The 12,413-nt window shown below is 43.8% G+C and overlaps 1 protein-coding gene across 2 annotated transcripts in view; it reads left to right on the top strand.

Moving 5' to 3' along the window:
- The first annotated feature begins 4,024 nt into the window (after nt 1–4,024).
- LOC137299902 (diacylglycerol O-acyltransferase 1-like) overlaps nt 4,025–12,413 on the top strand; it is a 103,104-nt gene continuing 94,715 nt past the window's right edge. Inside the window, exons 1-2 of one of the 2 annotated variants that reach the window (XM_067968896.1) lie at nt 4,280–4,334; nt 7,705–7,832. Coding sequence is in view for 1 of the 2 variants with exons in the window: in XM_067968887.1 (XP_067824988.1) it covers nt 4,159–4,334 (176 nt within the window). In the remaining variant the exon portion in view is untranslated. Of the gene's footprint in view, nt 4,335–7,704; nt 7,833–12,413 lie in introns of both variants that reach the window. The other variant, XM_067968887.1, reaches the window with a different exon arrangement.

Here is a 12,413-nt window from a genome sequence, read left to right on the forward strand (position 1 = left end):
TGCTCATCCAATACTGGATGTCGCACAAGCAACGTGACAAATGAGAGACAGTGGAGGGGTCGAGGGAGGTGGTGGTGAGGTAGAGCTGGGTGTCGTCAGCGTACACGTGGAATCTGATGTTGTGTTTTCGGATGATGTCGCCGAGGGGCAGCCTGTAGATGAGAAGTAGGAGGGGGGCCAAGGATGGATCCTTTGGGGACTCCAGAGGTAATGGTGCGGGAGTGGGAAGAGAAGCCATTGCAGGTGATTCTCTGGCTACGACTGGATAAATGAGAATGGAACCAGGCGAGTGCAGTCCCACCCAGCTGGACGACGGAGGAGAGGAAGTGGCGGAGGACGGTGTGGTCAATGTGTCAAAGGCCGCAGACAGATCCCCAACGTTAGATTGATACCACAGACTACAACAACAACTTTTATTTACATCACCCCTTTTAACGTGGTAAAACATTCCAAGGCGCTTCACAGGAGCGTAATCAGACAAAAATTGACACGGAGCTAAAGAAGGAGATATTAGGATGGGTGACTAAAAGCTTGGTCAAAGAGGTAGGTTTTAGGAGCATCTTAAAGGAGGAGAGGGAGGCGGAGAGGTTTAGGTAGAGAATTCCAGAGCTTAGGCCCTAGGCAGCTGAAGGCACGGCCACCAATGGTGGGGTGAAGGAAGTGGGGGATGCACAAGAGGCCAGAGTTGGAGCAATGCAAAGTTATCGGAGGACTACATTGGTTCTCTTGGATGAGACATTAAACCGAGGCCCCATCTGCCCTCTCAAGGTGGACGTAAAGGATCCCATGGCACTATTTGAAGAAGAGCAGGGCGGCTCTCCTCGTGTCTTGACAGGTGTAAACTCACTGGCAGAAGGAAAGTTTCCTTTTTTGCCTCACAGCTTAGAAAGGCCTTGCATTTATATAGTGTCTTTCAAACATCAGGATGTCTCAAAACACTGTTGTAATGTAGGGAAATGTGGCAGCCAATTTGCACAAAGCAAGATCCCACAAACAGCAATGAGACAAATGACCAGATCATCTGTTTTTTTGGTGATGTTGGTTGAGGGATAAATATTGGTTAGGACACTAGGAGAACTTAAAATAGTTCTACACGATCTTTTAAATCCACCTGAGAGGGCTTCTGTTTAACATCTCATCTGAAAGACGACACCTCTGACAGTGCAGCACTCCCTCAGTACGGCACTGGAGTGTCAGCTTGGATAGATTTGTGCACAAGTATCTTGAGTGGGGTTTGAACCCACGACCCTCTGACTCAGAGATAAGATTGCCACCACTGAGCCAAGGCTGACTTTATTGTAGATTTATTGTTCATCTCTTGTTGTTACCACACCGACCGTCAGATAAATTCACCAATCCAGCGCTCAAAGGCAGCACCGGTTGGAGAATTATTGCTGCAGTGTTGCAGCCATATCTCCTACCAAGCATTGTTCTGTGGTGGGAGGACGGGATCAGTGCCTTTACTCTTCTATGTGTAGCAGCATCCAGACCTTAACAAGAGTTTTCACATCTACTAGCAGAATGCCACATGGCGTTGCCGACTGTAATTGAGATGATATGTCGTTTTATAATAGAATCATAGAATCATAGAATTGTTACAGCACAGAAGGAGGCCATTCGGCCCATCGAACCCGTGCTGGCTCTTTGTAAGAGCAATCCAGTTAGTCCTATTGCCCTGCTCTTTCCCCGTAGCCCTGCAATTTTTTTCTCTTCAAATATTTATCCAATTCCTTTTTGATAGCCTTGATTGAATCTGCTTCCACCGCCCTTTCAGGCAGTGCATTCCAGTTCATAACAACTCGCTGTTCAAAAAAGATTTCCTCATTCACCTTTGGTTCTTTTGCCAATTACCTTAAATCTGTGTTCTCTGGTTCTCGACCCTTCTGCCAATGGGAACAGTTTCACTTTATTTACTTTATCCAAACCCGTCATGATTTTGAACACCTCTATCAAATCTCCTCTCAACCTTCTCTGCTCTAAGAACAACCCCAGCTTCTCCAGTCTATCCACATAACCGAAGTCCCTCATCCCTGGAACCATTCCAGTAAATCTTTTCTGCACCCTCTCTAAGGCCTTTATATCCTTCCTAAAGTGCGGTGCCCAGAATTGCGCACAATACTCCAGTTGTGACCGAACCAGTGTTTTATAAAGGTTCAACATAACTTCCGTGCTTTTGTACTCTATGCCTCTATTTATAAAGCCCAGGATACCGTATGCTTTTTTAACCGCTTTCTCAACCTGCCCTGCCACCTTCAAAGATTTGTGCATATATACCCCCAGATCTCTCTGTTCCTGCACACCATTTAGAATTGTACCATTTAGTTTATATTGCCTCTCCTCATTCTTCCTGCCAAAATGTATCACTTCTCTGCATTAAATTTCATCTGCCATGTGTCCGCCCATTCCACAGGAGTATGAACTGTGACTCGGCCAACGTTGTCTACCTCATATGTTGCAGGAAAGGATGCCCCGGAGCATGGTGCATCGGCGAGACCATGCAGACGCTGCGACAACGGATGAACGGACACCGCGCAACAATCGCCAGACAGGAGGGTTCCCTCCCAGTCGGGGAACACTTCAGCAGTCAAGGACATTCAGCCTCCGATCTTCGGGTAAGCGTTCTCCAAGGCGGCCTTCGAGACACACGACAACGCAAAATCGTTGAGCAGAAATTGATAGCCAAGTTCTGCACCCATGAGGACGGCCTCAACCGGGATCTTGGGTTCATGTCACGCTACATGTAACTCCACCAGCGAACAAATGTTATCTGTTTTTAATACAACTGGTCATTCTCTCTCTCTCTCTGCCTTTCGGTTCTCTCTCTCTCTCTCTGTCTTTGTGATCTGACCGCTTGTGTATTCAGTATTCTTGGATGTAATGTGTCCCTGTCTGAACACCATCCACTCCTTTGATTGCTGTGATTATCTCTCTGCCGAGGTGTGATAACGGGCAGTTGGAAAGATTATCTGTAATCACCAGGCATTGTTCTCTGACTATATATGCTGTGCCTTTATGGAACCCTTCACTCACCTGACGAAGGAGCAAAGCTCCGAAAGCTTGTGATTTCAAATAAAGCTGTTGGACTATAACCTGGTGTTGTACGACTCCTTACATTTGTCCACCCCAGTCCATCACCGGCATCTCCACATCACCAATCTTTGTGTCATTGGCAAACTTAGATATGAGACTTTCTATGCCTTCATCTAAGTCGTTAATAAATATTGTGAATAATTGAGGCCCCAAATCAGATCCCTGCGGGACTCCACTAGTCGCATCCTGCCAATGTGAGTACCTTCCCATTATCCCTACTCTCTGTCGCCTTTCGCTCAGCCAACTTCCTAACCAGGTCCGTACTTTTCCCTCAATTCCATGGGCTTCTAACTTAGCTAACAGTCTCTTATGTGGGACCTTATCAAATGCCTTCTGGAAGTCCATATAAATCACATCCATTGACATTCCCCTGTCCACTACTTTAGCCACCTCTTCAAAAAATTCAATCAGGTTTGTCAGGCACGACCTACCTTTCACAAATCCATGCTGGCTCTCTCTGATTAACTGAAAATTCTCGAGGTGTTCAGTCACCCTATCCTTAATTATAGACTCCAGCATTTTCCCCACAACAGATGTTAGGCTAACTGGTCTATAATTCCCCGGTTTCCCCTCTCTCTCCTTTCTTAAAAAGCGGAGCGACACGTGCGATTTTCCAATCCAGGAGGGCCGGTTCCAGAATCTTCCCAGTTCTGACCAGAAACGTGAACACTCTCTCTTTTTCCCCGCCTTTGACGTGCTTGAGTATTTTTTTTTCCCCCCAGCATCTTTACTTCTTATTTTAAAATTTCCAGCATCCGCCAGTAATTTTGGCTTCGTCTTTGAAAATTGAACTACATTGCCCAAGAGGCGCCTGGCCCGCTCGACGCATGCGTGTTCGAGCTGGAGAGGGGGGGGCGGGGGCGGGGATGACGTCGCTCCCCTCCCTCCCCCTCCTCTCTAGCGGTGGTTGGTGGTCAGATTCCGTCAGTGGTTGGTTGGTTGGCGCCAGCGACGGACAGGTTGTCCGCCAGTCGGGTCGCGTCGCGTGAGGGAGGCGGGAAACTGGCCCCGGCGAGGGCACAACGGTGAGTCTTCAACTCGCGCCCCGGTTGACTGGGGAGCGGAGCGATGAGCGGCTCGGCGGCCACTGCCGCCAGACGGCGCGGACACGGGTTGGGCTCGGCGGGAGGCAACAAGGCGTCCAGGACCCTGAGCCACAAGGACCTGAAGAAGCTGAAGAAGGAGAAGGAAGAGGAGGAGGAGGAGGAGGAGGAAGAAGAGAGCCCCGAGATAGCTTGGCTGAGGTAAAACTCGCACTACTGTTGTGTAAGACACCCGAAACAGATTATATGTGATAGCGGGTACAGCACAGGAGGAGGCCGTTCGGCCCATCGTGCCCGTGCTGGCTCTTTGAAAGAACTATCCAATTAGTCCCTGTAAATGTTTTCCCTTCAAGTATTTATGCAATTCCCTTCTAAAAGTTACTATTGAATCTGCTTCCACCGCCCTTTCAAGCAGTGAATTCCAGACCGTTATAACTCGCGTCAAAAAAAAAAGTTTCCTCATGTCGCCTCTGGCTCTTTTGCCGATTGCCTTATATAGGATCATAGAAAGTAACGGCACAGATGGAGGCCATTCGGCCCATCGTGTCCGTGCCGGCCGAGAAAGAGCTATCCAGCTTAATCCCACTTTCTAGCACTTGGTCTGTAGACCTGTACGTAACAGGTCTGTGTCCTCTGGTTACCGACCCTCCTGCCACTGGAAACAGTTTCTCCTTATTTCCTCTTTCAAAACCCCTCATGATTTTGAACACCTCTATCAAATCTCCCCTTAACCTTCTCTGTTCTAAGGAGAACAATCTGAGCTTCTCTACTCTCTCCACATAACTGAAATCCCTCATCCCTGGGACCATTCTAGTTAATCTCTTCTGCACCCTCTCTAAGACCTTGACATCCTTCCTAAAGTGAGGTGCCCAGAATTGAACACAATACTCCAGCTGAGTCCTAACCAGTGTTTCTTCATATCAACATGCACCACTTCACACTTCTCTGTGTTAAACTTCATCTGCCATGTGTTTGCCCATTTCACCAATCTGTCTATGTCCTCCTGAAGTCTGTTACTATCCTCCACATTGTTTATTGCATTTCCAAGTTTTGTGACATCTGCAAACTTTGAAATTACACTCTCTATACCCAAGTCCAGGTTGTTAATATATATCAGAAAGATCAGTGGTCCTAATACTGAACACCACTGTATACTTCCCTCCAGTCTGGAAAAACAACTGTTCACCACTTCTCTCTGCTTTTGTCCCCTAGCCAATTTTGGATCCATCTGCCATTATCCGTTTAATCCCATGAGCTTTAATTTTGCTTACAAGTCTATTATGTGGTATTTTATTAAATGCCTACTGTATTATTGTAGTGTAGAACACCCTCGACAGATTACATCTGTACTACTGTCGTGTAAAACACCATAAATACATTATACATGTGTACACTGGGAACAAAACACCCTAAACAGATAGATAACTGCACATTGGGCATAAAATCTGCAAAATAGAGATGCATAACTGTACACTGGAAAATAAAAACCCTAAACAGTTGAACATAACTGTATACTGGGTATTAATCATCGTAAACAAAGCCGCATAACAGTACATGGGAATAAAATGCTTAAACTTCATCTTGTGTGTATCTAATCGACTTATACACTGTTAGACTGGAGTATGGGGAGATGATCGGCCTGTGGTAAGAATGTGAGAGATGTGTAAGATGCCGAGAGCCACACTGAACGCTGAAAGCTACATCTTTTAAAGTGTCAAGAACAGCTGATACAAGGAGTATACTGAATTAAACTGGCTACGGTAAAGCAGGAACAGATAGTAACTATACACTTAATCTACACATCGATGTTAACTAGCATAATTACACCTTGTATCACAGACCCAGTGCAGCTATACCGTGTAACCTATTAATAGAGGGTGTTCTGCAGAGGTTGGTGTTGGAACCATTGCTTTTTTTGACATATTAATGACCTGGACTTGGGCATAGAGGGTATCATTTCAAAGTTTGCAGATGACACGAAACTCTGGAATGTAGAAAACAATGGAGGATAGTAACAGATGTCCGGAGGACATAGACAGACTGGTGAAATGGGTAAACACATGGCAGATGAAATTTAACGCAGAGAAATGATTCTTTTTGGTAGGAAGATGAGGAGAGGCAATATAAACTAAATGGTACAATTTTAAAGGGGGTGCAGGAACAGAGAGACCTGGGGGTGTATGTACACAAATCTTTGAAGGTTTAAATTGAGAAGGCTGTTTTTTTTTTTAAAAAAGCATATGGGATACAGTGCTTTATAAATAGAGGCATAAGAGTACAAAAGCAAGGAAGTTATGCTAAACCTTTATAAAACACTGGTTAGGCCTTAGCTGGATTATTGTGTTCAATTCTGGGCACCTCACTTTAGGAAGGATGTCAAGACCTTAGAGAAGGAGCAGAAAAGATTTACTAGATGCGGGATTTCAGTTATGTGGAGAGACTGGAGAAGCTGGGGTTGTTCTCCTTCGAGCAGAGAAGGTTAAGGGGAGATTTGATAGAGGTGTTCATGAAGGGTTTTGATAGAGTAAATAAGGGGAAACTGTTTCCAATGGCAGAAGGATCGGTAACTAGAGGACACAGATTTGAGGTGAATTGGCAAAAGAACCAGAGGTGACAAGAGGAAATATTTTTTTGCACAGTGAGTTGCAATGATCTGGAATGCACTGCCTGAAAGGTTGGTGGAAGCAGATTCAATCAAAACTTTCAAAAGGGAATTGGATAAATACTTGAAGGGAAAAAATGGGGAAAGAGCAGGGGAACGGGACTAATTGGATAGCTCTTTCAAAGAGCCGGCACAGGCACGATGGGCCGAATGATCGCCTTCTATGCTGTATCATACCATGATAGCGTGATGCAGTTAGGGAGAAACACAGAATAACTGTTGCTTTGCATAACTTTATACCAAATATTAACAGTTTTAAAAGTTTTTAAAAATTCTGTAACTAATAAAAGTATTCACTGTAACAGTGCAGTTGTACATTGAGGTAAGGAAGGCTTTCCAGCTGAAGGAATAAACTTATTTATTATACTCAATAACGATTAAAGTGGTAGAAAGAGGGCTACAGTGAGTTGTGTTGCTAATCAGCTAATTTAGTACAGTGGTAACCAGCTATAGAAAAAGAAAAATCACTGCATTTAAACAATGTGTAATATGCTATTTAATTATCTCAAACTACTTGCCACAAGTGACAGACCTGTAATTCCAAGTACTTTACCCTGGTGCAATATGCACACTGCAGGAACAACCCAAGTTTTAAATGATCTGTAAGTGTTTCAAGCGATGGACATGTTGGGAAAACTGCACAGGTGATCAGTTACTGACATCCTAGTTACAACCTCTGCTAAGGTTGATTGCCTCAGGTTAAGGATTTTTTTTAATATACAAGTACATACACACTTAGAGCAACGGGAAGGTAGAAAACACTTGTAGTTAACTTCAGTAACAATAATTAAGAAAACAAGAGCATAATAACTGCAGATAAGAGAACCATTTTATATTATATAGCCTTTGGAATTTGTATGTGCTGATCTGCCATAAAAGAAAACTAATGTATATGTTTGTACACTGTAGAGCAGATATAAAATGGAGAGAGGAAGAGAAAAGCAGAGTGTAACCATGACAGACTCAGATGGAAACTGCTCACACTTGGAAAGTGAGGTGCTCAACCCAGTGAGAAAGGATGAAACTTAGCAACAGTGGTAAGAGAGAAGAGTATAAAGGATATAACGTATGCCACGATGCAGTATCAGTGACTGGAGAGCGAGACACCTGGGAGTGAGCAAGAACGGTGGAGACACTGGCCAGTCAGAGTGATTTTGTCCAGTTAAAACAGCGAGGGGGATGAGGAGTTTCAGTACTCTACCTGTTAATAACTAATTGGCTTCAGAAGAGCAGTGTGAAGAAGGGCTCAAGAGTGATAAATTCATGAGAAATGTTCTAGTACGAGAAAAGTAGTGAATGAAAGAAATTCAGGTAAGCGAGATTCTTCACCGGTCCTAATAGTGCTCTTGTATGGGTGCAGGGGAGGGGGGTGGATGTAGGGAGGCTACGAGTTGTAAGAACGTGCTCCAGTTGAGTAGTTTGTGCTGGGAATCGCTTGTCCTAAGGTTGTAGGAGCAAAGTTAAAGGTTCAGAGAGTGGACCTCCTTAAGCTTCATTCAGGTAGAAGGATCAATGTATCCTAAACTTTTGGTGAGGGAAATGGCATTTGCCTGGAGCTTTCGAAGTGCTTAGTGTCAGTGGGCTGCAGTGCTACCCATTGTCACTTCTGTGGAGCATACTTGAGTGTAAAAGTTTCCTTTCCTTGCCTCCTATTGTGCAGGAATTCCCTCCCGTTAAACAAAAGTCATTTCCCACCCTACCTGCATGGTTACTCTGGCTTTCTTCCATCTAACTTCAAAATGGAAAAGGGCCATTGAGGTGGGGTCAAGATCCCTGTTGGTTCAATATCTGAAGCCTATTTCAAGCTAGAAAGAGCATTTGAAGGAATGCAAAATTTTCCTGTCTCAGTGCAGCAAGGTGTAAATATTTGTAGTGAAGTACAGCTCCATTGGTTTGCATCAAGGCTCATGTACCTCAGTTGCAAAAACAAAATGGTGTATCACGGACCAGTTTAAAATATACTTCAGCTGATTTTTTTTTAAAAAGCGAAGTGGAGAGGGAGAAATTTTACAAATGTTCTCATTGGAGGGAATTTAAAGTTTTCTAACTTTGTGCGAAGTGGTATGGTCAGAACATTATCCTTTCCCCTCTGGAACCTGGGTATGGAATCCATCCACTAGATCTGTAAAGGCCTTGAATGAGATGAATTTGAGACAGTCTCAAGCTAGTAGAAAGGAATCCACAGCTCAAAGTTGCGGTGATGTGGGGCGGGGGGTGGGGGGGGTGCTCTATCTTTAGACACTGGTCAAAAGTATTTTTAGGCAAAATATCGGGACTGCAGAGATATCTGAATTTGTTTTGACCATATTGATAAGTTCCAAGGACAATACACCAACATTAGCCTCCAAATGCCTGTTGTGAAAGAGAATGGACACTTGCTGGAGTTAGTTGGAGAGTGAGTCATTGAATCATAGAATGGTTACAGCACAGAAGGAGGCCATTCGGCCCATCAAGCCCGTGCCGGCTCTTTGTAAGAGCAATCCAATTAGTCCCATTCCCCTGCTCTTTCCCTGTAGCCCTGAAAATCTTTTCCCTTCAAGTATTTAGCCAATTCCTTTTTGAAAGCCACGATTGAATCTGCTCCCTTCAGATAGCGCATTCCAGACCATAACTACTCGCTACATTTAAAAAAAATTTCCTCATGTCGCCTTTGGTTCTTTTGCCAACCACCTTAATTCTGTGTCCTCTGGTTCTCGACCCTTCCGCCAATGGGAACAGTTTCTCTTTATTTACTTTAACTACAACCTTCATGATTTTGAACACTTCAATCAAGTCTCCTCTCAACCTTCTCTGCTCCAAGGAGAACAACCCCAGCTTCTCCAGTCTATCCACTTAACTGAAGTCCCTCATCCCTGGAACCATTCTAGTAAATCTTTTCTGCACCCTCTCTAAGGCCTTCACATCCTTCCTAAAATGCGGACACAATATTCCAGTTGTAGCAGAACCGATGTTTTATAAAGGTTCAACTTAACTTCCTTGCTTTTGTACTGTATGTCTCTATTTATAAAGCCAAGGATCCCTGTATTTTTTTTAAACTGCTTTCTCAACCTGTCCTGCCACCTTCAAAGATTTGTGCTTCAAGGCTGGATGAGCAGCATCACTAAACCTTTGTTCACTGCGAGTCAAGTAATGTCAGCACGGCTCTGTTACGAGCACTTTGACTTGGAGTCAGTAGGTTGTGGATTCAAACATCACTCCTGGACTTGAGCACATAATCTAGGCTGTCGCTTCAGTGCTATGCTGCATTGTTACAGGTACCGTCTTTCGGAGGAAATGTTAAGGAGGCCCCTTCAGCTTGGTCAGGTGGATGTAAAAGATCCCACAGCACTATTCAAAGAAGAGCAGGGGAGTTTTCTGGTGTCTTGGCCAACATTCCCCCCACCCCACCATCAAAAAAAAGTTTAACTCTTCAAGGGTTCACTGGCGTCAGTTGGCCCCCGTAAGTGGTCTGAGTGCTTTACCTTTGTGGTAGTTGTTTTGCACTTCCCAGTATCTACTTGTATGAGGACATAACCCAGGAGTGCAATAATAGAACCCCCTTGTGACCTGAAATGGATATCTATGTTTACTGGTTCAATCTCTCTGAAGGCCAACTGAAGAAACTCTTGTTGAGACAAGGCCCGAGACAAATCAATCAATAAGCTGATAAGTTAAACCAATATTTCACTATTGGTTTAACTTACAGTTCAGCAGTTATTCAAACAATACGACTTAATTAGACCATAAGAGATAGGAGCCAGGAGTAGGCCATTCGGCCCCTCGAGCCTGCTTCGCCATTTAATGAGATCATGGCTGATCTGATTTTTACCTCAACTCCACTTTCCTGCCCTTTCCCCATATCCTTTGTCTCCCTTGCTGATCAAAAATTTGTCTAACTCAGCCTAGGTGTGGTCTCACCAGCGCCCTGTACAGTTGTGGCATGACTTCCCTGCTTTTATACTCCATCCCCCTAGAAATTAAGGCCAATGTTCCGTTTGCCTTCTGAATTACTTGCTGCATCTGTATGTTGACTTTTTGTGTTTCATGCATGAGGGCACCCAGATCCCTCTGTACCACAGCATTTTGTAGTATTTCTCCATTCAAATAATATTTAGATTTTTTATTTTTCCTCCCAAAGTGGATGATTTCACATTTTCCCACATTATATTCCATCTGCCAAATTTTTGCCCATTCGCTTAACCTGTCAATATCCCTTTGCAGACATTTTGTGTCCTCATCGCAACTTGCTTTTCCACCTATCTTTGTATCATCAGCAAATTTTGTCACAATGCGCTGTGTTCCTTCATCCAAGTCATTGATATATATTGTAAGTAGTTGACGCCCCAGCACTGATCACTGCGGCACCCCACAAGTTACAGATTGCCATTTTGAAAATGACTCTCTTTATCCCGACTGTTTGTTTTCTGTTAGTTAGTTAGCCAATCCTCTATCCATGCCAGTATATTACCCCCAACATCATGAGCTCAAAAGGACTTTCCAACACAATTTTGTGTGGTGATTTTTGCTTTTTGATTACCTAGATAAGCTAATTGCTTATCGTTTAGTCTATGGGGAAAAGCAACTTCCAGTTAGCGTGTTAACTACGTTTCACCTAGGTGGCTTTTTATAACTTAAGAGTACACTATGCTTAAAAAAAGTTAATGGGATTTGAAATGAAGAATTACTTTCTGTGGAAAAATAACCAAAAAAATCTTGAAACTTGACACTGGTCATTCATCTCATGGGATGTTGTTGTGTGCAACTTGGCTAATGTGTTTGCCGCATAAGTGACCACGCTTCAAAAAATAATTCATTGAGTGTGAAGTGCATCGAGATGTCCTGAGGATTTGCTTGGGCACTATATAAATGCAAGGTCTTGGTGTGTGTTGAAATTTTATTACCTGATTCCTAGTTAGCATTCAATTCATAAACTGCCCTTCATTGTAATTGACCTGTTCTGCTCTGTTGACTCTCAGATCAGAGGCAGTAAATTTGCACTAGGACAGCTGAAGCATGAAATGTAAGGCGGAGTAATACAAAAAAAAAGGCAATAGTTCCCTGTGATAAATGCTCTCCTCTTATCTTCAGTAATGGTCTGTGGAGAGATGAGGGGAATCTAGGTGTTATGGGCTCCACTTAACAACAAGCCATGAAATATACTTAACCTCCTGTATGGTTCTATAAGAAGTCCTTAGTCACATATTTCTCCTTCCTGGTCTGTCACCTGGTAAATGTGTAAGAATGGCACTTTCTCACTAGATACTGTGTGCAGAGACCTTCAAACACTCTTGTGCTTTGCAGGAATTTGTGGTTTACCTTTCTGCATTCCTGTTCAGATCCCGCAATCTCCTGAAATTATCCAGTCTGCCCTCTGTGCCCCTTCTCTGTTCACCAACTTGTTCTTGTCCGCTGCCAGGCCCAGGCCCTAGTAATGCTCCCTCTCCCATAATCCAGCAAGGAAAAAGTAAGGACAAATTAAGTAGTGATTTTATCCCAAGCTAAGGGAGAGTAAAAATGCTTCTAAGAGCTAAAATAATCACCGGACAGTTCTTTGTGATAGATACACTAATCGGAACGGACACTTCAACAGGTAGGGAAACTTTGCTTGCAATCTTGGATGAACAGCAGCAGAAAGCTTC

The sequence above is a fragment of the Heptranchias perlo genome, chromosome 2 (genome assembly GCF_035084215.1).
Source record: "Heptranchias perlo isolate sHepPer1 chromosome 2, sHepPer1.hap1, whole genome shotgun sequence".
Lineage (NCBI taxonomy): Eukaryota > Metazoa > Chordata > Chondrichthyes > Hexanchiformes > Hexanchidae > Heptranchias > Heptranchias perlo.